Source organism: Harpia harpyja, chromosome 9 (assembly GCF_026419915.1).
Source record: "Harpia harpyja isolate bHarHar1 chromosome 9, bHarHar1 primary haplotype, whole genome shotgun sequence".
NCBI classification, from domain to species: domain Eukaryota; kingdom Metazoa; phylum Chordata; class Aves; order Accipitriformes; family Accipitridae; genus Harpia; species Harpia harpyja.
This window is the reverse complement of record NC_068948.1, coordinates 30622483-30649150: the sequence shown is the minus strand read 5'-3', so window position 1 is coordinate 30649150 and position 26668 is coordinate 30622483. Positions and strand designations below refer to the sequence as shown.

The following is a 26668-nucleotide window of genomic DNA, read 5'->3' as shown; positions in this document are numbered from 1 at the left end:
TTACATGTTCTCACTCCTCCCTCCGGCTGCCGAATACCGTCTGTCCCAACTTTTTTTCCTTTCTTAAAAATGTTATCACAGAGGCATTACCACTATCGCTGATTGGCTCGGCCTTGGCCGGCGGCGGGTCCGTCTTAGAGCCGGCTGGTATGGGCTCTCTCTCGAACACAGGGGAAGCTTCCAGCAGCTTCTTACAGAAGCCACCCCTGTAACCCCCCCCCCGCTACCAAAACCTTGCCACACAAAACCAATACACATTAGCAAACAAGAACACACCACCAATGAAGCCATTCTCTTCTTCCCTCAGCAGAGAGGCTGCAGCAAACCCTAGCCAACGACGGTCAGAGCAGCCTGAGGCAAGTCCTGAGCAATGAGATCCAGCAAAAAGCACCACAGCACAAACCGGTTCATTCACCAGGGAGCCAACGGAATGAGCATCCCCAGGACAGTACACGTGGCACACTCATCCTTCCAGCAAATCATACCCTCAAGCCGAAGGAAGCTTCAAAAAGAGGTTGTGATAAGGGACGGACTGGAAGGAAAGATATAATTCCTGCAGCCTGAGCCACTCAACATATTAACGTGGCTAATTTTATGCTTTTCAAAGAATATAATCAGTATAACACATCAGCCAAATCTGTATCCAGATCATGTATAATTTAATTACTAGCCTCCTGAGAGTTTGTCAGTGCAGTTCTGCTCACCCTAAATGCACTGGACATCTCATGCTGGAATTTAAGCCTGGCTTCCCAAGGAAATCGGCTTACACAACACACTGGCAGCCCACCTGTCCCCCACCCCAGCTCTGACGGCTTTTGGGCCCGCTGACCCTTTGCCAGAGAAACATATTGCAGTAGCAGTGGTCACCTAGGCCACCAACATGAACCCTGCTCTGAACCAGCCACCTGGTAGACAGAGATGCAGGGGGAACCTGAAGGGAAATGGAGTCAGAGGCAAGTCGCAGAACTCCACAGGAAAAGAGTCTTTATTAGTTCTGGTGCTTGTGGAAAAATTTAGTAAGCAACAGTAATTTTCTAAACTTAAGAGAAATATACATGATTTACAACAGAAAAGAAAAATTTCAGTCACATGCAAACTCTTCTTTTCATTAGCTGAAGGCAAGACAATAACTTACATGCTATGGACTATAGTTGTACCTTAGCATCACCAAACAAAGGAGCTTACTCCACGTTTACAAACAGGACTAAAAAACTGCATGTGATCCTATGCTGCACCATTTAACAGTCGTAAAAGCAAAAATCCCTCAATGAACAAAACACCTTGAACATTTAATAATAATAAAAAAACCGGGTAAAGCAAAAGAACACGAGTACAAATATATAAATTAAACAAGACTCCTCATTCAGTACAGCAGCACACACAGTCAGCTTTTGTATTGACAGCTCTCATATTTGAATATTTTAACAGGGAAGAGGCAGGCAAATGACTTCTCAAAAGTCACTTTCAGAAACAACCAACAGCTATAAACAAGCAAGGGCTACAGGAACACTAGCTAGTCTTTCTCATTTTGTGTCCCATTAAGAAACAGAGCAGCAGTGCCTTCTCAAGCAGTTTGCATGAGTCATTTTCTTGAAACTGCTCTGTAAAGCACATGACTGCAACACTACAAAGGCACTCAGGCCAGGCCAGCAGAAATCCTGGCTACACTCACGTGAGTATGCTGGCAACACTGACAAAATAACCTCTGCTGAGATTTTACTGGTACTACAGTTGAAAACTGAACCTATTCCAACATGAACATAGTTTCCATCACATCATAGCAGGAGCAGGAATCATTTTTTTGCTCAGACTAGTAAGAAGCTCAACAGTTCAGATGAGTTCAGCTATCTTTCAGTACCCTCTACACAATCAAACATGGTTACCCAAAATCAACACCATTTGGACATAGATGATAACGCAGAGAAAAAAAATAACCATCTGACATTGTGATTTAAGCACAAGCGGGTGAGCCAATACTGCAGAGTGAATCCTGACACTTGAAACGGAATCTTCCAGAGCTGAGGAGTCCAGCCAGCAGCCAAGAATAATATTTCAGTGGTTCAGTCGATACTGCTGTAACCATGGCCTGGAGGGGTTTCCATAGCCATAACCACAGGACTGACTGCACATTTAGTTGGAAACAGTAAAAAAATACATTTTAAAAATCTATAGCTTGTAGATATCTTAAAACCAGTTTGAAAGGAGGCACAAAGGGGCTTGAAAAACACACAGCTGATGGGAGCATCGAGCTTGACCATCACCTGTTTATCCTGCTGAAGACAAAATGATTTGAAAGAAGAACTCCTCTCACTAGAAGCAATTTCCTGCTCGAAAAAATTAAAGGCACAGCTTCAGAACAGCTGAAAAGAGCCGAGGTATCAGTGACACAAAGCCTGACAGATTACCCAGAGATGCGGCGGCAGTACACACTCCAATCAGGATGTTCTGAAGCACCATTTATTTCAGTGCCTAGCACTCAAAGCGAGAGATGCTCTCATGCATTTCACATATGATTTCTATTTCTCCCCTGATGTAAAACACAGTATCACACATCATGCTACAAAGAAAGAAGGAGCCCTACTGGTTCAAGCAGGTTTTTCCAAAAGAAGAAAAAAAAAAAGGGGGGGGGGGGGAATAAAAAGTCCAATAGTGCACAGCTGCCAGGAGCGAGGGGTCACTGCTGAGGAGGGGCGGCACAGCACACTCAGTCTGCTCGATTTTCCCCGAGAAGAATGCCAATAAAAAGCACTGCCAAGCCCGCTGGAACGAGAACGTCCTGCCGGGCCTCGAACCTGTGGAACGGCCGCAGGGACGCGGCGCGCGGGCCGGCCCGCGCCCCGCCGCACCGGCAAGCGGCGGACGCCGCCGGGCGCGAGCGAGGCAGCGCCCGACAAAGGGCGGCCCCGCCAGGGGCGCCTCGTGCCGCCGGCCCCGCCGCGATGGGGCGCGGTGCGCGCTGCTCCCGCCAAGCAGCCATGTTAGGAAACGGCCCAAACGCCGGGCCGGGCCGGGCGGAGGGGACGGCGGCCCCGCGGCCCGGATCGGGCCCCTCAGCAGGGCCGGGCCGCGCCGCGCCAGCCTGGGCGCCGCGCCGCGCCCCACCCCACGGACGGCGGCCGCTTCCTCTCGGCGTCCCGGCTGGGGCGGGGCGGGGCGGGGCGCGACGACCGCCGGAGGGCAAAGAAAAGTTCGCGACGCTGCCCGTGACGGCCGGGGCGGTGACCCGGGACCCGGACCGGGGGCCGGCCCCGCCGCTCCGCCCGCGGCTGCCCGCCCCGGGGGAGCCGGCGGCGGGCCCGGCTCCTCCTCGTCACCCACCTTCTTCCGGGGCTGCCATTTCATCATATTTGTAGAGCGGGGACGCGGAGCATCAAGGTCGCGCTTGGGTGCTGGCGGCGAGCGCAGCGGGGCGGCAGCCCGCGGTCATGCTGCCCGGCCCCGCCGCGAGGCCCGCGCCGCGCCCCGCCGCGCCCGCGGGAGAGGAGCCGGCCCCGCCGCGCGGGCCATGGGAGCGGGGCTCTCCTCAGCCGGCGGCGGCCAGCTCCGCCGCTGCGTGCCGCCGCGCTGCGCCCCGCCAGCACCGCCTCACGCCCGCGGCCCGCAGGGAGCCGCAGCTCCCGGGCACATGGCGCGCGGCCGCCCTGCGCCGAGTGTGCGGCGAGACCCGGCCCCTGCCCGCCGCGCGCGCGCGCGCCCGCCGCTCCGCCGCGCACGGAGGCAGAGAGGGGCGCGGGCGCCGGCAGAGCCCGCCGCGCCGCGCCGGCCGGGAGCCCCCGGGTCCTGCCGCCGCCCCCGCCCCGCCCCCCGCCCCGCCCCGCAGCCGGAGCCGCCCGGGCCCGGGCGCCGAGGCCGCCGCGGAGCCGAGACGCGAGCGCAGGCCTCCGGGCCGGCAGGCGGCCGCGGCGCCCAGAGCCGCCGCCCCCCTCCCCCGCGGCCGCTCCGCCGCCGGCCGGGAGCGCCGGAAGGCCTCCGCCCGCCGCCGGCCCGTCGCGGCGCCTCCCCCGCGCGGCTCGTGCCGGGGGCGAGCGGCGGGGCTGCAGAGGTGCGGGAAGGCGGGCGCGGAGCCGCCTCGCCCTGCGGCGGTCGGCTTCAGACAGGCAGCTGGGGCGGCACGTCGAGCGCTTGCAGCCTCGGCCTCGGGGACACCCTCGTTTGCTAAAGAGGAGTTAAAGCGCAGGGCCTCGGATCAGTCAGCAAAGCCAGCGGGCTTCGACTCTTCTCATGTGGTCTTGCCCCGACAAAAATTGCAACCAAACCCTAGCCCAAGAGATTCGCCTTCTTCCGAGCGCAGGCGGCACCCGTGTGGTGTCAAACCCCTTTGCACCCCGCTCTCCTACAGGTAAAAGAAGCAAAAGAACACTGCTCTCTCTCACAGCTACCCTTTTTTTCCAGAGTAGAAGCCAAGACGGCGCTTCAAAGCAGTCCAGAATGTGGTTTACTTACGATGCTAAAAAATGCAAAAGCTCAGGGTTCACCAGAGGAAAGAGCGTTCTGGTTCTTGGAAATACTTCCAGGCGATACTCGAAAGGTGGAGATCGTCAACAGAAGAGTTAGAAATCCCACCCGGTAGTAAAGCTGAAGGGACTAAGGGATGACAAGACCAAACTGTTGCGGTGCTTGCAACACAGTATAAAATATGACCTATAGAGCGGACCACAGGGGACATTTTGGGGAGAAAAGCCTGTTCTGATCTTTGAGCTCACATCCAAGGGAAAGGGATAAACCAGGGTGAAACTGGATTTTCCCATGTAGTTTCCAATTCAATGCACCTCTTTCTTCCACTCATCCCGGGTTGTCTCACATGCACTGAGGGAAATCCCTGCTTTCCCTCCCTGTGGCTGAAGCACTGGGATTGTTATAGTAGAAGAAAGCCAAAGGAGACATACCAATCCCAGCACCTGTGGAGAATTCACTGGGACCTAAAGCAAAATTCTTAATACATCTTTTATATCCATCGAATTGATAAACTGTAAGTTTTTGAATCAATCATAGAATACCAGGTTGGAAGGGACCTCAAGGATCATCTGGTCCAACCTTTCATGGCAAAAGCACGGTCTAGACAAGAATAGAATAGAATAGAATCATTAAGTTTGAAAAAGAAAGACCTCTAAGATCATCAAGTCCAAGAACTGCCACATCCTACTGTTACAGTATACTGCTGTTATACGGCACCTGTAAAACTTGTCAGATCGAAGACAATCCAGACAATGTCTCAATACCAAGCTGTGTTTTATCTGGGTAAAAAAGATGCAAGATTTCAAACATGGCCCATAAAGTGCATTCTTACCAACATCCTGCTGTAGGATGTAAGATCTGATTTGATCCTAAGAAGCTCTGGCTTTTCTCGATGGTAATAGCATTATTTATTTTACTGAAATTTTTCTCTAGTCAAAGAGAAATCTGCTCTGTGTTTTCTTTCCCCAGTAAATAAAGCAGAATAAACTTCTCATAGAAATTTATATTAAAGTGGGTCACCAAAAACTCCCACTTGCTGAAACCTGCAACCTAATGTTTTACTCTCTCATTAGTGTTCTTCCAAGAAAGCGGCCAAGAGCTGCGAAAAAAAAGGGAGCGATTCGTTCCTGGGAGAGGATCATATAGAATAAGGTCCATGTCACTGTCCCATTCATTTGCTTCACAGGGTCAAGTGTGACTTGGCTCTGCTTTAACAGCCTGACCCTCCCCCAGGTCCTCAGTCAATCGGTGCCTCCAGCTGATCTGAGATGGCAGCACGGAGGCCACAGGTGAAATGCAGTAAATGCACGGTGTTCCTTGTGAAGGACAGAAGACACAAGGCAGAACCCTGGAGAGGTGCAGCATCTTATCTCTCATTTGCTTGTTCAAGAAATTTAACCAGAAGTTTATTACTGGAATATCTGCGTGGTTTCAGCTTTATCTTGTGGTTGGAGTGTTTGTTCCGCTGTGCTTTCCTCACCGACAACAATGCTGCAGACAGAAGGTAAAGCTGGGCAGCTTAAGCATCCTGGCCATCTCTGAGAAGCAGGTTATGCTAAAATCACAAAGCTTTAGCCTGAGCTCTTGGTACTGTTCTGAGACAAGTCTCTAAAAAATGAACAGAGAGTCTCGGGAGAGTTAAAAATCCTTAATAACATGAACACAACACAATTTAACTGGGTTCTATATTACTGAAATGGCGCAAAGTCATAGTTTTCATTGCTATGCTGAATGACCAAGGGTGCAGCACCTCAGAGGTAAACAATAAATTTAATGGCAAGTGTAGTATCAAAACATAGATCAACAAATATTCACTGCTAGGTCCCTTGGAAATAAAACAGTCGGCTTCTTTTCATTACAGTTCCGCAGTCCTGAAGGATGGTGTGCCTCAGATCGCATGGAGGCAAGAGCAGCTAACTCATATGGGGTGTTTCAACTCGGAGCCCCTGTGGTCAGAGGTTGCATCCCTTCCACAGTGACAGCATGTATTCTGGAACGAAGACAAAGCTCAGGCAACAGTTGCAGAACACATCAGCCTCGGTTGCAAAGCCACCTTCAATAGTTCCCATCTTGTCCTGCACTACCCCCAAACACCTGCTCTCAGTTCTGTGTTTCTGTTCACACACCTTCATTACTGATGGTACTTGTGGCAGTGTGCTATAAATTAAATCGCCAAGCAGATGCAAGTGAAAAATAAAGCTTTGAAAAGGAGTAGGGACAGAAAAGAACAGGTGTGGCAGTGCAGAAAAGGAACTCCATCTGGTTTTACTCATCAGAGCTAGCGTATCATGGAGCCATGCCCTCTATTATACTAACAGTAGAGCCAGTGTGCCCTGAGACTCATTTCCATAACTTTAAAAACTAGCATTGACAATTCTGAAGAGTTCTGTAAATGGCGAAGTCAGTACTTCAGTAAAGAAAATAAGCGCTCAGAATCAGACAATGCCATTTACCATGATGCTGTCAGAAAGAAGCTTAATTTAATTCAAGGACAGATTGCAAAATGTGTTGTTTTGACATGATCAACAGGAGGTTTTTGAAATTCTTCCTGAGTAAAGATAATTAACAGGAAGCAAAGCAGAAGCTGTGCATATACACCTGTCACAAAAGGGAGTGAGCTGGTTCACTCCTAATCTTAATTCTTACTCCAGTGATTAGCATTTCTGCTATATTTAAACTTCCTTTTTTTTTCTGCTGTTGAAAAAAGAAATAATGTTGGCACTATTTTCAAAGCCATAGCAAACATCCAGAACAAAGGCAGTATAAATGCCTGGTATATGAAGGAAATGGCAAATGCTCTTCACTCTTTCAAAGTCAGAGGGTTATCAGACTTCTTTAAGATTAAAGAAAATGCAGTATGATTTTTTGTTTTGGTTTGGTTTTAAGGTCCCCAATTCTCTTCCTAGGTTGGAAGCCACTCAGTATGTACTGATTCAATTGTCAGAAAATGCTGAAACCATCCTCTTATGCTGGCAGCTTCCATCTCCTCCATCATGAGAACGGAATCGTCATGTCCATTTCAAAGTGAAACAACTCATTTTCTCCAGTAATCAGCAAAGCTGAGAAAATTCCAGTGCTAGTGCTTTGTAAAGTTCAGTCGGAATCAGTGGACAAGTTGTGTAATAATATGAATACAAAGCAGAAAAGAATGTTGGTCCATCAAAGTTAAATGCCTCTCAGTTGATTAAAGGTGAAATGGCTGAAAAGTAACAATCGGCTCCCCTCCCCAGCATCCCTGGCTCAAAATACTGCTTTTGTCTGGAGAGCCATGTGCCATCACTTGCCATACAGGATTATGCCTCATTCACAGAGCTGTCACAGGTCACTGACATCTCTTCTCTGTAAGGAACAGCATTATGAATTCATTCTGAGTGAATGGTCCAGACTTCTGGACACTGTGACAGGAGTGCCCAGTGAACGGAGTTTTCTCTTCCAAACATACATCAGTAAGGAATAAACATATTTTATTCCTTCCAATATTTATAAGTGAATAATGGTCAGCATTTTGGCTGGTTGGCACAAAACCATCCAGCAAAAATGACAGGCTACACTAACACCTTTTTCTTTTTTTTCCTTTCCCTGATTTACTGGTATTTTTTAAATTTGGACTGTGGATCTGACAGTCCAGTCTATTGTGCCAAATACCTGTTCCTTTCCTCCTAAAGATGTTAACTAACATAAAAGAAAGCTGTGTGTTATTAAGACATTTCTGATATTAGATCTCAATCTTACAACTCAATGAAACAAAATCTTTTAAAGTGTCTTTTTCAAATTAATCCTTGGCAAGAACCTAGAACTATTTGATGTACTATCTCCTTTCTTGCATAACCCTTCATTTTCAGTAACTTTTAAGTTCTTATACCTTTGTTACACCTTGAAATTCCCTCTACTCAACCTAAGTGCATCACCTGGAAGCAATCCCATATACTGCAAGTAGAAAAAAGTCCTGTTGGAGATGGCTTGGTGAGCAGACTGCAAGTTAGGCTATCCAAAGTATATGAGGATTCAGTTTATTGTGTCATTCAACATTTTAGCAAGCAGCTAAATTGGACAGTATTCATGAGGTACATAAAGATTTAGAGTAACAACTTATCTTACGATGTACACTTTCCTGTGAACTCACTGAACTGGTAGTCTGAAGGATGCCAGCATTTTAACAGTTAACAATACACCAACCCAGCAAGAGGGGAGTAGGTCCTAATAGCCAAGTGTCTTGGCAAATTCATGAAGCATAATAAAATCAAATCCTTTTATTTCTGAATTTATTAAAGCAGCTTTCAATTCATTACAATGATTCTGTGTCTATTGGTTTGTCTGCCTCAAACTAACACGCTGAATACAAATATGAGACCTTGCAATCGTTTAAAGATCAGATACAGCACACTAGATCTGAGCTACTGCAGCTGCTAAGCAAGTGTGGACTACGAAAGGGAGAAAGTATTTCAGAAAATTCTCCTAGTCTGGGAGAAGAGAACTACCTTGAAGTGTAGTAATTGGTGTACTGGAGTTCTGAAAAGAATCTCGCTTCTCTAGGTTACCAGAAATCAGCAAATGCTTACTCATCTCTAGATGTTAATTTATGGCAAGTTCTCATGCAACTTACAATCAAAATTTACTTCCAACTTCCACACTAAAGGTGCTTTGGGCACACGATCTACCATTCCTTTCTTACATAGGAAGTGAGAAGTACAAAGTTCAACTAAAGGTGCTGGGGTCACTTAGCATTATTGTAGTACATGCATCACAGAGAGTGCACAGTAAAGGGCAAGAATACAGCAAGCTAGGAAAGCAATTCAAGGTCCTACAGAGTTTTTGCATATTATGCTGGTCTTCTGGTCCATCTACCTTTTGTTCCTGTTGCATTTTGCTATTAGACTATAGCATTTTTCCCTGTCCTCTTGATAATAAAGATTGATTGCTCTATGCTGTATAGCAGTAGCATGGATTATTTTCATTATTAGGTTACCTGGGGTTCACATCTCAGCAGCTGACTCTCTTCAAAAGACTGAAAATCACTTCAGAAAATACTTTGTTTAGTCAAGCAGAAAAAGCTCTTTTCACAGAGGTATAATCCAGGCTGAAAAACCAAGGAGAGGGCTTTGAAAAACAAGGATATACTTATCTGGAAAATACCACTTCTGACAGGAGAAGCAGCTGAGAAAAACTGGTTGCTTAAGACTAGAGAGTTGTAGCATATAAAGAGATGCAGAACTGAAATGAACTGACGATAAGGAAAAAGCCTGCAGCATTTATTACTGGCAACTGTATTCATGAAGCTGGAGGGGCAAGAGAGGGAGGTGGTCACACAGGCCAAATTATCTGAAGGATGTAGGTGCCTGTTACTAATTACAAATTATTCAGTGGATCATCATGAAATGATCAAAAGGTTAAGACAAGATTAGGGCTAAACTTGTTGTGATACAGAGTCCCCTCTCAAGTACCGATACCTGAGCTAGGACTTAAGGAATGGACTTTCACACAGGTATCTCTTCTGTGCTCGTCACAGGGAACACAGGACACTGCATTGCATGTTTTGCTCCTTGTGGTTCATCACCCTGGCTTCCAGGCACTCATTTGTAAATATTTTCTTCAGAAAGCAAATCTAGCTTGGAGTGGTATTTGCCTAATACCAGGGTGGTAGACTAGATGACGTTCAAAGGTCCCTTCCAACCCAAACCATTCTGTGATTCTATGGTTCTGTAACACAGAACACTGACAAGCAGAAACATGGGAGGCAGCAAGTATTCCCACCAAAGCTTTGCCTACAGTGCAGAGGTGGTTAAGCTAGGAATGCACATGGAAAATAAACCCACTAAAACCCACTCATCTTTGGAGGGCATGCAAATGCATGTCCATATTTTCTACCTCATTTGGGGCTTTTGCCCTAAAATTAGGCAGTTCTCTTTTAATTAATGGACCCAAGTCATGTGGTAAAACTCCGTCCATTTCACACGCTTTGGGAAATAAATGGTGACACACTGCATTGTTCTCTATGCCACCCTTTCATATTCCAAATGAGCCCTACTCCATGCCTTGTAGAAGAAAAGGAAAAACAACAACAACAAAGAACAGCATACTACCCCATTTCATCACCTCTCCCTTCACAGCATAGCTAGAGAGTCTCTGTTGGCACCTCCATTATGACTAAGCATTTATGCATGCACATTTATACCTATAATATAGAAAAGGTGCAAGGAAACAAGCACTATCACAGAGTGAGAAAGAGAGAAGGCTTTGATGCTGTGTAGGCACAGTTCAGCAATAGCTAAAACATTTGTGGGTTATCAGCACTGTTTTGGTCACAAATCTAAAACAAAGCACCGTATGGCCTGCTATGAAGAAAATCAACTCCATCCCCACCAAAACCAGTACATACGCTCAATGTCCAACACTTCAATAAGGAAGATGCATGTAGAACATATAAGTGCTTTCCAGGTCTCCACATGAGGAACTAGAAAGAATTCTGTCCACACAAGGGCAAGTCTAATATTAGCAGAATAACCATTCAAACTCATCTGCAGCAGGGACCAACAGCAACAAAACACTGGGAAGAACTAAAATCGCATGGAGATGACACTCTGATTCTTCATGGGCACACACTTAGGTTGATATTCTAAAATGTTCAGAAATCAATATGGGGGGGGCAAATACTTTTTTTATTTGCAAGGGAAAAGCTAATTATATACAGCAACCTGCAAGACAGAGATGGGGACCTTCCAGATCAAGAAGCCTAAGGATGAAAGTTTCAGTCACAAATAGAAATTTTCTGGCTAGCGACTGTATTCATCAAGAGAAGCATTATTTAAATGTAATGTTGTGCCTGTGAAATATTTATGTGATAGTCTTATGGCAAAACATGTATTTCTGTAGTTCATTGGATAGCAAATACATCCTAAATTTTAACTGTATCTTACCAAGGAAGGTGTTTGCTTTCAAACTGTTGATTGTGACTCTGTTACTGGCTTAAGAAGCTTCAGCTCTTTCATTACATGATTCTGAGCAGAAAACATCATGTTTGGGACCTGCTTCTAATTATGACTTCCCCCTCCCTTTTTCCATAGGAAGCACAATTACTGCTGCTATGGAGACAAGTGTAATTCAGTCAAGATGTGGGTCAAAGCAATACTTGGGAGGCAAAGATTTACCAAAAAGTATCCTTTTTGCTGTGTCCTTTCCCAGAGCTGGGTCTCCTCCCAGTCTTCCCTTGCTGACTTCCATCACCATCTGCTGTCTCAAGTAAGAAATTCAAAGAGCCAAATAAATCACCTGTAACTACCTAACACCTGCGCCACACCAGGACAATCAGGCAACTCGTCTGCCCCTCTCCCAAGGCTGGTGACAATGGGGGGATCTGCCCATGCCACAACGGAGCCACTTGCTGCACACAGAGGGACTGGCGTCCTCCAGAGGACGGGTTCAGTCACCTCCTCTGCAAGGGTATTGCTGCAGATTTTAAAGGAGTGTAACTTGAGGTTGAGGGGGGGAAACCTCCTTCTACCTCAGAGCACTGAAACTGTGCCTTATTTTTCAGGGCATGTTATTTATTGTTTATTAGTGGTAGAACTAACTATGCAACAGGCACATTCCAAATCTTTAAGAACAGTACTTTTTCGGAAGAATCCACAATACTACACAGAGAGCCAAGAAGAGACATGAAAGGAAGGAAAGTATTATTATCTGGGCATGCTGGAAATTAACTGATTGCAACTAGTACAGGATGGCCTTATGCATGCCCACAACAGAAGTAGAGTGACACTAAGTCGTTCCTGTAATTCCAGCCAAGCAGTTAATATCAAAGTAGGAAATTTCATGACTGAAGTTGTAACATTTAGATTCTTTCTAAGCAAGGAGAAAATCCAGGCAGCCCAGACTGTACATTCATGCCAGTAGGATCATCTCACTCCATCTTTCTCCTTGCCCATCTTTATCCTGAGAATATAAACTGATGGAAATGTCTGTCACTATTCATTGTAGTAAAACCAACCATTTTTCCATGACCCTTTGGACTTTCTCACCTCATGTCATTATTTACTAGGATGCTCTGAGACTTGTAATCAGTTTAGGCTCTTCCTTCCCACATTTCCCGAGTGCACATTTTCTAATGCTATGGATACATGGGTAATCTGACCAAACTGCAGGTGAAAAGTGCTACCCAGCTTTAAGAGCTTTTGTCTTTCTGCCCTTACAACTGAGATTCTTGTATACCTCTTGCTGACTTCAGTTTTCTTTTTTTTTTCCCTAACACCCGCAAGTTATGTAGGTCTGCTTCTAGCTGGTTACGCTAAAAGGACTGGCAAGTGGCTCTTAGCACAGAAAAGAACAAATGAACACCTGAGAGGAGGAGACTGGTAGTAAGAACCAGCTTTCAAGAAAATTAGTTGTTTCTTTAGTGACACTGCTAATTTGATCAAAAAACTTGACAAATACAGCTTGACCTCACACACAGATGAGGCTTCTGGTCAAATCTGCATTGCTATTCCAAAGCAGACACGGGCTGCAGGGGCTTTCCCTTGCTGGAAAAGGCAGAAGCATCCTGTCCCTACATAGTTCAGTTCCAAGGGATCTTTCCTACTGTACAAGTTTAAACAACTCAATAAAAACCCCAAAGGAAGCAGGTTCAACTCGCAGGCTAGTACTCTTGCTTCTCTTGCCAGAAACAAAGGGGCTGCAGGGCAAGGGGGCAGGAGGAGGAGGAGTAAAGAGCAGGAGAGAAAGAGCACACACGGGAAAGAGCAACACGTCGGAGAGGGAGAGAAAAGAGGACGTGCACATGCGTGTATGTCTGCGTGCCCTCATCCGTGTGTGGGTACCTGTCCTTACACCCGCACGTCACAGCACTCCACAATACCTCATCCACCCAATTAAACAGCAGTGCTGATGGACTCCAAAGAACTGGCAGCAATGCTGTGGAGCCACGAACAAGGATTAGACTGGGGAATACACAGGGAGTACTGTCAGTCGGAGAGGTGAAGGGGACCTCATGAATGGAAAATTTAGAAATAAATATTTTTGACAGTAAGTAGCAGAATTCAAAGGCAACCACAGTTTCATTCCATGTTCCAATATTCACAATATTCCCTCACATCCCCAAGAAATGTTCCCAAATGCTGTAGGTCTTTGAGGAAACTCTCCCGTGTCACATGCCAGTGATTTCAGAGGGGATGCTGTTGTTGATATATTCGGAAGCCGCTCTTTCTTTCTCACCTCCCTCCCTGCTCCCGCTCGTTGCCAAGCAACTCCAGCCATTCTGCAGGACCTGCCTTTTAAGAATCAGCAGCTTAAACCATCACCGTTTACTGAAAAATGCAAGTTTAAGAATGAAAACAGATGTCGCTAAAACAGAACAGCATACTTTCCTTTAGCACTTGGACCATTTTGTGGGAACCTTGCAGGCTGCAGTTTGTCTGTGGACGATATACCACAGAATTCCAGGACAGTTGAGATGGGAAGGGGGCTCTGGAGGTCACCTTGTCCAACCCCCTGCTCAAGCAAGGCCACCCCAAGCCAGCTGCCAGGACTGTGCCCAGGCCGCTTTTGACTGTCTTCAGGGAGGGAGTCTCCACCACCTCCCTGGGCACCCTGTGGCAGTGCTCGGTCACACTTCACAGTGAAAAAGTGTTTCCTGATGTTCAGAGGGAACCTACTGTGTGTCAGTTTGTGCCTGTTGCCTCTGGTCCTGTCCCTGGGCACCACTGGGAAGAGCCTGGCTCCATCCCCTTTGCACCCTCCCCTCAGGTATTCATATACTACCAAAATGAGCAAGTGTTAAGAGCACTTCAAAAAAAATTTGCAAGAAAGTTTTTTGAAGTGCTAGAAAACCTCAGTAGGTCACCCCTGCTACTTCTGATCAAACATAAAATTAACAAACAGCAGCACCCAGCAATAAAATGCACCTTAAGAATAAGAAGAATGTGTCTGTTTCAGGCACTGCTGCAGGTGGCAGAAGAGCCATCCATACACCACTAGCAGCACCAATAACAAACACACAGAGAAAATGAGTTATTCAAAAGAATGAACCATCACTTCTTGTCTAGAAAACACTGTGAATGCATTTACAGATTGAGTCTGCATTCTATTACCTGGATAAACCACATTTTCTGGATCACTTTAAGCACTAACATTTTCACTAAACTCACAAGCAAGATCAGTAAGATGTGCTTTGCACTGGTGCCTTTTGTTAGATGTCAGCAAGACCACTCAAAGACCACACACAGTTTTTGAAATCCATTTTAGTCTGTTTTGCATTTCTCCGATACACACAACCTAAACTTTCTTCTCTTGAAGCAAGCTTTATAAGGTGTACGCAACACAACTGAACCAGGTAGGTAAAAGCATGCTCTTAGCACTTAAATAATAAAATAGTGAGCAGGTACCATACTAAGCACACATAACCCACAAGACAAACAGTAATTGCTAACTATATAGGTAGTATGTAAATGCTACATAATTAGCTATAATTTTTTTAATACCATAGGGGAATAAACAGAAACATCGCTTAATTTGATGACTGCCACAAAGGATTCAAAATGTTTAGAAGTAGCCTGTTTATCGTTTCCATGACTGTTGTACAGAAGTGTATGATACCCAGTAGATCACAGACCATCAACAACAGGGACATGCTTCTGTAATGTGTCAGAAAGAGCTAGCCATTAGGACTTGTGGGGGTTTGAGTCTTGGTTTTGGGGGCAGGGGAGTTGTTTAAACTTTAGGGTCTCTTGTCCTACCCTAGAGGTGTCTAGCCCTCAAGAAAAGCTTTATTAGACCTGATTTTGGGCACACACCTTTGTCACTGCTGCCTATTTATTCCAGAGTACTGGAGGCACCTAATTGTTCTGAATCTACCTCTGTTCAACTCTGCAGGAGAATTCTTGTGCAAGGTATAGGAATTTTACAAAACATGGTTATGTCCTGATCACTGGAAAAAGAAATCTGGTTTATGGCTTGTTAAATTTAACAGGCTAGTGCCATCGTTATAGAACAAACTCATTGCACCTGTACAAAACACATTCACATGGAATGCATTGTTCCAAGCATAGATTTATATTTGGATCATCTGAGTTGCAGTTCTATTTAAATTACACTGCTCAAAACAGCATTCAAGCAACTGTTTGTAAGAAATGGTCTGGCAGCAGCGTATTATGTACAGGCCTTCAGAGCTCCTGCGGTGTTCCATTTACCTGGTCAACAGGGTCTCAAAATCTACAGTGAGAATCGTTGCAGCACAGTGATATTTAGAAAAGTGCTCTGCGTTTTTAGCAAAATAGCCAGAGAATATTAAACACATTTATTAAACTTCCAAGCCTTCTGCTCAGAGCACTCTCAATGCCTGGAAGTATTCAGTTTCTCTTCCAGGATGAAGCACTGCTTTTTTTTTTTTTTTTGTGTGTGTGTGTGTACACACACATACACATATATATATGTGTACGTATTGTTATCCCACAGTGCTCTGATTATTACTCAGGAGCCAGAATGGAATCTCCAGTGGGCATAGCAGTCTCAAAGAAGCTCTTACTATTCCAAAATGGGAGACTTTCACTAATTTAGTGGAGAAGACTATATAAATTAAACCTTTTTCTAGATACACTTACAACGTTATCAGGTTCCTGCCAATTCATAAACACCAAAATACTGCTTTTATTCCCCAAATTCCAGATAAGCCCCCTTTCCTGCTCCTCATAGTGCACCTTAAACATACTTGTGTGAATTCTTTCCAAGGAATCCAGCTGCAATTTAAATTTTCTTATATGCAGACAGTAGTGAGATTGAAAACAATCTTACTCTTCCCAGTATGATGCTGCTTGGACTAAAGGTCTGAGACAATCATTTGCTGGAAGAGGCAATCATTTAAAAGAAAGGTTTGTGTTGAAATGAAAGAATTCTGTGTCTGAATATGAAATAACACCAAGCAGGAAAGTGGACAGCTGCGGTACCTTTAAAGAAATACCAGCACCATGGAAACAGATCCATCAATATACTAGAAGAATCAGAACAAACTCCCAAGCCCTAATAGCATTCTAAATGTGAAAACTTTCAATTACTGTTTGAAATTACACTCTCACACAGACACTGCTCCCAAAGAGGTGGACTCTAGGCACACCTGAAAATGATGCGAAGAAACTGAAAGATAAAATAAATTAAATGAGTCAAACTGCCAGCATATAATCCCAAATATTGAACCTTGGCATGTTACCAAGCAAGACACAGGTAATTATACAGAAAGAAGCAACACTACAGAACAAAAATACTGTGTTCACTTATCAGCGTTTCAGAACAGAGGAAGCTTTAAAAAAGTTTATGAAGTATTAAAAGCTAGGAAGGACAGTAAAAGGATAATTTGAAGAGACTAGTCACAAAAATAGAGGTGGGGGAGAAAGACAAACTGTTAATTAATTTCATGTAAGAAACGCACTAGCTGCATAGTGAGATGAATTGTCTCATTTGCCAAGAGCCCCAAGAAGCAAAGTCAAGTGGTGCTAAGTGGTGGTGATTCTTCCGTAAGAACAGTCTGTCTATCAGAAATCTACAGTACTTATCAAAAACGAAAAAACACAAACTTCTTTAACAAATACCTTTTCTCGAGCTCACAGGTTTCTTTGGAACAGGAAATGGGGGAGGAAATTACAGAGTTTTGTGACATACTCTGCGTATTAAATTTGTCCTGCTTTTCAGGACACAGAACATACTTTCTAAATTTAAAGAAAGGAAAGGTTTAATTTAAAATTCTTTTTTAGTTTCCTCTGAAAGGGTTACACAATAAAACTATTGTACTATAAAAGATCTGTTTTGTCTATTCAAAATTTCTCTTCCACATAGTGGAAGTGTAGGTATGTTACACCAGCTGTCCAACTCCTGAGCCTTGAGAAACTCAACAAAAGATCCTGTAACAGTCAGAAACAGCACTTATAACTCTCTAAGGAGTCTTCTCTTACTGATTTACAATGATAGACAGTTCTACTGCTGAACTTTCTTGTAAAATGTGGAACAGGAATTTCGTTTGTGTCTGTTCACATATTCAGTTGGGACTGTATGAATAAGAGATGTGACACAATTCATCCATATGCAGTATCGTCTTTTCCCCAAACCACAGTATGCTGAAGCTATACAGCAGCCCTTTTCACTGTTACAGCATTACAAGAAGGGAAGAAAGAAATAAACTGAACTTCTGTACAATGACAAAGTGTCTGAAGATACACAGCCAATGAGGCCTCAAAAAAAATCAAATAAATCTTCAGAAAGATGTTCAAACAGCAGTTCTTTCTTTAGGCTACAGTTAACGTGGAGAATAACTTGTCATTGCCATGTTGGAGATAACCATTTTAGAAGTGGGAAACAACCTCGAGGTGCTGTAAAACTACACAGCATCACTGAAATCATTGGAGCAGGGACAATTTGGGCTTTGAGGAGTTACGTCTAAGATTCTTAGAACAGAATAGAATAGTTCCAGTTGGAAGGGACCGATAACAATCATCTAGTCCAACTTGCTGTTGGAGAAGCATATCCATTTGGAGGTTTAACTTATATTGTCCCCATTAGTGTCACTGCTGTGAGCCCAGATCTTTTCACAATCTGTCCACAGTGAGCAGACATGCCTAATCCTATGGGGTGCAGCACACCCTCAAGTCTCACAGAGCCTATTCTTTCAAAAAGGGGGTATCTCTATCAGATGAGTAGACATAGACATAGTCTAGCCTACTTCACACCACCATGATGGAAGAGTTTCTGATTCAGTTTTATTTAGCTTCACTACTTTGGACAGTAAGCTTAGGAGAGTTCATCAAAATAAGAACTTAAGAACCTGCCAGTGACCAAGGCAAGACTCAGTCAGCTTTGCTCTACAATGGAGAGACCAGCACGCTAACTACATCACAAAACACTTATTCAGAACCTGACTTGCAATGACATTTTTCAGCATAAAGTTGTGAGAGTATTTAAGAATAACTAGGGCAGCTGTTGGCTCCAGCCAAGGCTCCAGCCTAAAAATACAGAAGAACATAGCTGCTTCATTTAACTTTGTGTGTTCAAGCATCCAACACTGAAAGAACATAAGGCTTAGAGAGGTACTAAATTTTTTCTATATGGAGCAACAGAAGGAGCCAACCAAGCAGCAATTTCCATCCAAGCCTGACAGGAAAGCTGAGGGATGAGCTATTTTCAAGAACCAAAAATAAGAAAATATTCAATCTGCATCTACATGAAAGTGGATACTGATGATAAAAGATCGATTTTAAATACTTTTTAAAGAAAAAAAATTAAACCATCCAATTAAAAGATCATGTAAATAGACGTTTACTTCATAATCTATTTTTGCAGTTAACCTCTTTTCTTACTAAAGATTTATTACAAGGGGTGATCTATTACAAGGGGTAATCCCACAGCAGACCCAAAAGCACAAACTCAGTCTTGAAGAGTCATCTGTACTCATTTTCCCTTCCTTTTTCTCCAGCACAGATTTTGCCATTTTACAAAGTGAGATTATCAGTGGATACCCCTGCAACAGAGGCTATTTGCACATTCACAGAGCAGACAGAAAAGAATGAGTAATGTTGTATGCTTCCCCACAACACCACTGCTGACATGTCTAAAATCCTCAGAGTAAGGACTGCTGCTTGCATCCATAGCAGAATTTGATGCTCAGGCCCCACAAGTCATTTCAGGTATGACCTCTGCTTTGACTATCAGCCAGAACTGCTTAATGTCAATTAAAGATGCAGTTTCTCTCATGCAAATGCTATCTGAACAGACCAGCACCTCCATTCCACCAAGCAATTAGCAATTTTTCACAAACTTACACTGTTTCAAACCAGTGACCTGTGAGTCTAAATCCATATAATACATTACCAATCCCCTCAGACATCCAACCAACCTGAAACTTCCATTTTTAATCCTTATGTTAAAACAAATCAATCACTCTGAGCTTGTACCATGATAATATAGAGCACATTGTAATGCAGATCAGTAGTTGGAAGTGGTCTTTTCGAACCATGCCATTACAAATAAAGCTCAGTCATTAGACTTGAAGGCATCAATAATTTGTTGTATTTGCTAAGTTTACAGACTGACCTTTAAAATTAGTCTAGCCATTAAAAAAAGATCTGGTTTATGCTCCTGGACTTTATAAAAGTATGACTAACTCAAGGCAAAGAATTTTTTTCCCTTTGAAGACAGCATATCAGTGGGAGGAAACATGGCCATATTTCCCTTCCAGACTCAGCAAGCATATTAATGGTAAAATTCCTTATACTGTTTCCTTTCTTTAATTCACATAATCATACAGTTAGACAGAAGTAACTGTTTTAATGACTGGCGCTTCCAGACTCATATGACTTCAGCATTAGTATGCACAGAAACAAAGGCTTTATCCAGTTCAAAGAATTGCTGAACGCAGTCAGTATGAGCAAATGAAAAAGGAATAAAGGAATAAAAATGGAAATAATATAATGACTTTTTTGGTCACTTCTGAAAAAAATTCTTTTCTGGCCATGTGTAAATCACTTCATCAGCAGTTTAGCATCAAAAATTCTGCTAATGCAAACCAATTAAACCTTGATACTCAATGGCAGAACCAACTGCAGAGCAACTGGGAACTGAAAGACAGGTAAGAATTATAACCAAAAGTTAACAAATCTGGTGTATGAATGCATCATGGCTGCAAAACAAACCATTTTAGTCTTTTACTACATATATTCTATTATGGATGGGATGATCATAATAACATTTTATTCTGGTTGTAAGGCAGCTTCGCTATTCCTCTCCTATTGCACTCGTTTCCAAGCACTTCATCAGCAAGTTACTGATAATCCAGAAGCAGCACAGAAAATGCAATTAGAACTGAAAATGTAATGAAGGAATTATATATGGAAAAAAGATTGTGGCAAGTATCTTTAACCTGATATGCAATAGCTCTGACAGCAGGTATTAAATGTGTGTCAGAAATATTAAAAGACCAAGTATGGGAAGGAATTACTTGACTGGCATAAGCAAAAATAAGAAAGGGCAAGAATGACCTGAAAACTTTGTGAACTGTTAAGATCTAGGGGAGATGGAAAAGGCCCTACAGATCTTGAACTTCACTGTTACATATGATGCCTTCTTTTGTGCTGCATATACAAGCTATGACAGACAAAAGAGAGACAAATTAGTTTGATATATTCTCTCTGCCTGGTCACAGACTTTCACTCTGTTCTACATGACAACGTAGCAGGCTTTCAGCAATGGAGTGACTGTCAGGTTTCCACATCACTACCCAATCACCATTCTGTATCATAATTTAGGTAAAGTACTGCCAATAAGCTCATTATTTACACTTAAGAGAAGTTTACTATTATCCTTCTGGTTAAAAATCCCTTCTAATTAACCTGTGTAAAGGCTTAGGCCTAACAAGCATAACTTTAAAGTCCTAAAACTAAAAACAGTTTTACAGTGGTTTATTCCAAATCATTGCAGCCTCAATTAAAAAAAAAAAAAAAAAAAAAAAAAGAAGAGGGAGTTCTTGTTGCTGGACTGAATTGAGCTGTTACAGGAACCACATACCACATCATTAGACAAATTGTTCCCTAAATCTGATAGCCTGGCCTATTAAATCAGTCATTTAGTTTGCTTGGTCTTGATCCTTCCAGATCATAGCAGACAAAATCAGTCCGATCAGTCTGGAAACATACCTCTTGCAGATCTTTCTTCTACAGAATGAAGAATATAGCAAATCGTGTATCTTACATATGAGGAAGAAAACTCCTTTCTGATGCCACTTGTTAAAAGTTTATGCCTTGGAGTCTGAAGTCTGGGAGCATTTATCATGTCTATCCAAGCATAGTGATATTTACAGGACTGTGTTCTTCCTTATTAAAACGGCACAGAACATAATTTGCCTCCTTTAATTATCAAGCTCGAGAAGCACCAACGCATACTGCTGACACAGTCTGTCTGTCTGCCGCTAGTTATCATTTGCATGGCAGACATGCTCAGGCATCCCAAACAGAAGGAAGCAGATCCCTTTTGTGGTGCACAGTCTCAAAACTCAGCAGAACTATTTCTACTCAACGAGTATAAAATACAAATGTTCCAGCAAGTCACAGATTTCACATTTCTCTGAGTCAATGATCAGAGTACGTCTTAGAGAGACCTTTCAAAAATGGCACAGTTCCAAAGATTCCAGAGTGGCAATTTATCTGTGTAACTATTATAGGAGACTTGTTTGTAGTCTTGTATACAGACCAGCAAGATTACAATAACATTAATTAGCAATAATCCTTTTAGCAGAAAAAATCATCAGTAAATGTAAAAAATAGCACAAATATACAAAACAGAAAAAAATATCTCAAGCTTGAAACACTGCCCCATTTGGATAAGGAATTTCTGACTTTCTGTAGGCATTCTCCAGTTGCTGCCTTCCAGCAGCCCCCCTCCTCCTTTTAATCTCTCAGAGCCTATGCAAAAGACAGGAGAAGCAAAACTCAATTTAACTCTCTGTATAGTGATGACCAGGTAACATACACTGTACTGAATACAAATATTCTTAGTTGACCTCAAAATCTAGAACAAAATTGTATTTTCACCTTGAAGTACAGAAAAACGTGAACCCACCTTTGGTTTTATTGCATGTGAAGCACTGTTGAGTAAGAGATTCAAATAATCCCTGGAAACACATTAATCTGTAGAGAGAGCTGTGCATCGGTAAAGAGAACAGTGGCTGGCACCAAAAGCTTTTGCTGTAATGCTGGTGTGACCATTCGTAACAGGAAGTAAAAGCAAAGTGGAAACTGGAGTGAATGGATTCTTTTGATTCTCATCTGCTGCAAATAATTCATAGTATGAAGCTCTAGATACGTTTTCTGGATAAAATAGGAGCTTCTCAGAGCTCATCTCTGAGCAACAGAAAAATACTGAATAATGCCTTCTATACGGACTGCTCCTGAGAGCAGAAATCTGGGGTTTAGGAGTAAGAAACACCACAGAGTGTATTTGTACTCAGCAGGTACTGTGGCTGAGACCAGGCTCAGTACGGGACATTCTTATATCATTTCTTAGTATCTTTATAAAGATGGTTTTTCCATTTTTCAAAGTGCGTTCCAGCACACACATCTGGCAGCGCACTGCAGTGTGAACAGCATTTACTAGCTCTCCATGCATATGTTATGCATCCAATGACATCATGCACTCTTCAGCTTGCCAAGGCTCAGTCTCTACTGTAGACCACCAAAACAGAGCCTCAGAATCCCCATGGGGAAAAAGGGCTAACTTCCAACCCAAAAGGTTTTCCCCTTGCAAAACCTTATTTAAAGCTTCATCTGTTATGCTATGTTCTCTCCTACTCACACCCATTCTACTTCCATCTACTTGAAAACAGTTTTTCAAATCATTCCTAAATTGCTTATATTTTATCCTGCCTGTAAACATTTTCTCTTTGCACAAGGATGTAACTTCTCTGAACAGAACATGCCTTTTTCCTTTTATCACAGTAGGGTTTTAACTCTTTAACAACCTGAAAACTGGAAAATCTGAATTTCCAAAACAACCAATATTTGTTTTTCTTTGCTACCAGTAATAGTAGGCGATGCAGTACAGATTCACTGTTCTCTGGAGATGAGATCAATGGCTCATCTTGTGTGATACTCATTACTTATCATTGTCTCAGCAGCAAGGAAGCTCTCTAGCGCGCTTAAGAAAATAGGTTTTACCTCGTAGAGCAAATCTGAAGAAAAATAATTCTATTCTCTGAAAAATGTTTGTGTTTAGTCATAACTAAATCTTTCAAAACCTTTTAAAGAAAGGCAGACAGATGCCAAGATCAAAGGCCCATGACTTACTTGCTTATTTGTGATGTGGAAAGCCCTGAACTCAAGAACCGCTGCAGGGCTAGACCAAAGCCTATCCATCTCAGTAGCTTATCTCTGATAGTGGTGACTTGAAGATGCCTACAAATCAAGGCAAGTATAATGCAACCCTTTGCAACATACCCCTCCAGCTCCTGCCAACCTCTTATTTTTGAGACTTCCTAAGATACATTTGGGCGGTTATGTATCATGCTCTTCAATAGTCTTCTCATCTATGCATTTATCTAATTAATAGTGGAACCCAAATACTTCTGCAGGCTTCTACAATATCCTATGTTAGCATTTCCCACTGTGCAATTAAGTTGTGTGTGGAAAAACCACCATATTTTCCACACGTGCAACCTGAAAGCTAATTACAGCACTGAGATTCTGCCATTACATCATTTATCATATGCAAGTAATTGATAGAGACATTCTCTTTCATTCACTACTTGAGCTATCCTGACTTTGAACCCTCATTGCCTGCTTCCTCTAACTAGCTGTCCTCCAGTCTCTGACTTTGAATAGGTTATCAGAAAAATATCTGGAATGCTATGATAGAATTAGATTTAATTTGTTTTAAATAATTTCATTAAGTGCCTTATTCTTCTTGTATTACGAAAAACTCTAAATAATCATTTCTTATTTTTATTGTCTACACATTGATGAGTTCATAGACCTTTTTCAGATTATCCCAGTTACCTTTTTTCTGAGCTGAACAGTCCAAGTCTATTTAGGATCTCCCTACATGAAAGCCTTTCTACACCCTTGATATACTTTCCACTGTATTAATTCTAGCTCTAATATATCTTTTTTTTTAAATGGACAGATACAGCATTCAAAGCATTCAAGATGACAGAAACACCATAGTTTTGTCCTCTCTTTTTTTCCAGTTATTCCTGAGATTCCATCTGGGGGTAGGGAGGTTAGAAGGGCAGGGAAGTGGGATAACTGCTGGTCAGGCATTAACTGGATTTTTGGGGAACCATCCATACGGACTTCAGGCATATCTCCCACCTGAGAGACATGTGGCGACAGCCAGCTTAAAAGCCTGCCATAATGTTTGTACAGTCAGGGTTGGTTTTTTTCCCACAAGCATTACTTTGTGCTTACCAGCATTCAATGCCCTAAAATTTTACCACCCAGTCATTCATTAAATTGTCTGTCCACCAGCCTTCGCTTTTTGATGTTGTTTTCTTCTTCTAAGTTCACCATTACAGTGATCAATTTTTGTTTATTCTAGCTACAAGGATGCTGAATTCTGTCGCTATTGGAGAGTACCTTTTTAATAGTCACATCTTGAATCTAGTCCTGCCACTGTTCAAGATTTTGTTCTTTTAACCCTTGAAATAGATGGATAATAGAGCCAGTCAAAAGATTTTTTCATTGAAGTCATTATAGATTGAAAACACTCCCTTATGAAGTTTAGTTTTTCATTGGACTTACTGTTTCAATGCAAAATTAATAAAGGAATTTTTTCACAGCCAGGAAGATGAAAGGAGACAAAAAGGTACCAAGAGATCCAATAACCTGATATTTAAAGAATTCACCTAGAAAATTGGGAAAAGAAAGGAGGAGAAGTAATTTGAAAAATGCATCTCCAACATCTCTGGTGAAGGTCCTAATCAGACGGCTGTAAGATTCAGTCTCTCTCTCAATAAATACATATTTATAATCAGTGGTGCGTTCCCTAACTGCTGCTGGTTTTGAGAGTCAGTCTTTCTCAAGTTTCCTTCTTATATCTCTTTTTTTATTTTCCCTTTTATCAAAGTGTCACCACTATGAATCTGCCCAAGTTCCAAGGAGGATCCAATTCAGGGTCACAGAAATTTAAGCTGGCTATCGCTCACTTTTCTTCTTGCCACCTGTAGCTCACAAGAATAATGGCACCAGCCAAAAGATTTGAGAAACTTGAGCAATCTTCAAATTTACTGTTTTATCTCAAAAAGTGACAAAATCTTACTCTTATTCCATACTCTGCACCAAACCCCTTTCCCCTCCAAATTCTACCCCAAGACATTACAGACCTCTGGCTGAGCTTGTGGGTTTTTTTTGTTTGGGGTAGTTGGGAAAGTTGGGCAAGAGACACTGAATGCAAACAAATATTTATTTCTGCTTTTTAAGCTGACACCATCAGTGAGTACAGTACAGAAACTAAAGCAAACTGTCATTTATTCCTTCTTTATTCTTGAGCTACAACATAATATGAGGATTGATTGAGTTTAAAGAACTCGGAACACACGGAAATATAGCTTCAAGTTTAGAAAACAGTCTACCACAGCCAAAAGCAGAGGCAACTGGTAATAACTTTGCTAGAAGGAGGAAGATGTTAGCAACACCTTACACTGGAAAATATCTGTTTTTCTACTTTAGCATTTCCATTGTGTTTGAAGAGTTCCCTGAACAATACAATATCCTAAGGACCTGCAGTACAAGTTAGCATATCAGTTACTCTCTAAAGTGTACATATTCCACTATATGTAAACTGTGTGCAATGTATTATTTGGAAAGTTTGTACTTTGTGCTTGTTATCCATGAGATCAAGATCACTTGAAGGACTTCTAAAGCCAGTAATTCATAGCTATTTATCACTTGCATTTCCTCTGTTTTACTTCATACCATTTTTGCAGACACTGAAGGATACTATATATACACATATGTATTCACACACACATAGACACAAAACACACATGCATTTTTTTAAGCTTTTCTACTCTCACTGCAAAAGAAAGAGGAAAAGCACATACTGAAAGACAGTTTTATTTATCATGCCATTTTATAAAGCTGCCTGAAAACTTTAAGTAAGAGTGCATACATGCACTAGCATATGTCATCTTGATACTGCCTTTTTCTTAAGGTGCTCATTTCCTATAGCAGAAACACACCATGCATGAGCCTTGACCTCAGTCAAATGAGAAGGAAGATAAATCCCATCACTAGACCCAGGAAAGGAGCTTGGTCTTTCAAATCTGCTAGAGTTCTCAGACTGACAGAAAGAAGTTGATAGTCATCATAGTCTAGACTGTCATGAAATGAAGATAGCAGCTCTAGGTAATTGAGGAAAGTTTGATATGAGCCAGAAATTTTTGAAAAGAGCAGTCAGTGTTCCAGTAACAGCATCTGAGCAAAGCTAAGATGAAATTTGAGACCGAAGGAAAAGAAGATGGTGGAAACCACTTGCTTGAATGACAAGCTCTCAAGTGCTATAAATGCAGAACATTGTGCAGTTTTCAGTGCTCAGGCCTGGGGTGCCACTCTGATTTTGTTGTTTTCCTCTCAGGTAAGTGGAAGAAACTAGCAGGGACTTACCACTCCTTGTGAGACACTGAGTTGCCAGGATAGCAACAGAGGCAACATGGACCACCTCTAACTGTTTTACTACCTGTATTTCTCACATTAATACT

At 42.6% G+C, this 26668-nt stretch overlaps 1 protein-coding gene across 4 annotated transcripts in view; it reads right to left on the bottom strand.

Annotated features, from left to right (window-relative positions):
- Window positions 1-26668, bottom strand: part of TTC28 (tetratricopeptide repeat domain 28) — a 200945-nt gene that overhangs the window by 129374 nt on the left and 44903 nt on the right. Inside the window, exon 1 of one of the 4 annotated variants that reach the window (XM_052796822.1) lies at window positions 3319-3705. The exons of the other annotated variants lie outside the window; for them this stretch is intronic. Within the exon in view, the coding sequence (XP_052652782.1) occupies window positions 3319-3345 (27 nt within the window). The 5' untranslated portion in view covers window positions 3346-3705. Of the gene's footprint in view, window positions 1-3318; window positions 3706-26668 lie in introns of those variants that run through there. 4 annotated transcript variants of the gene reach the window in all.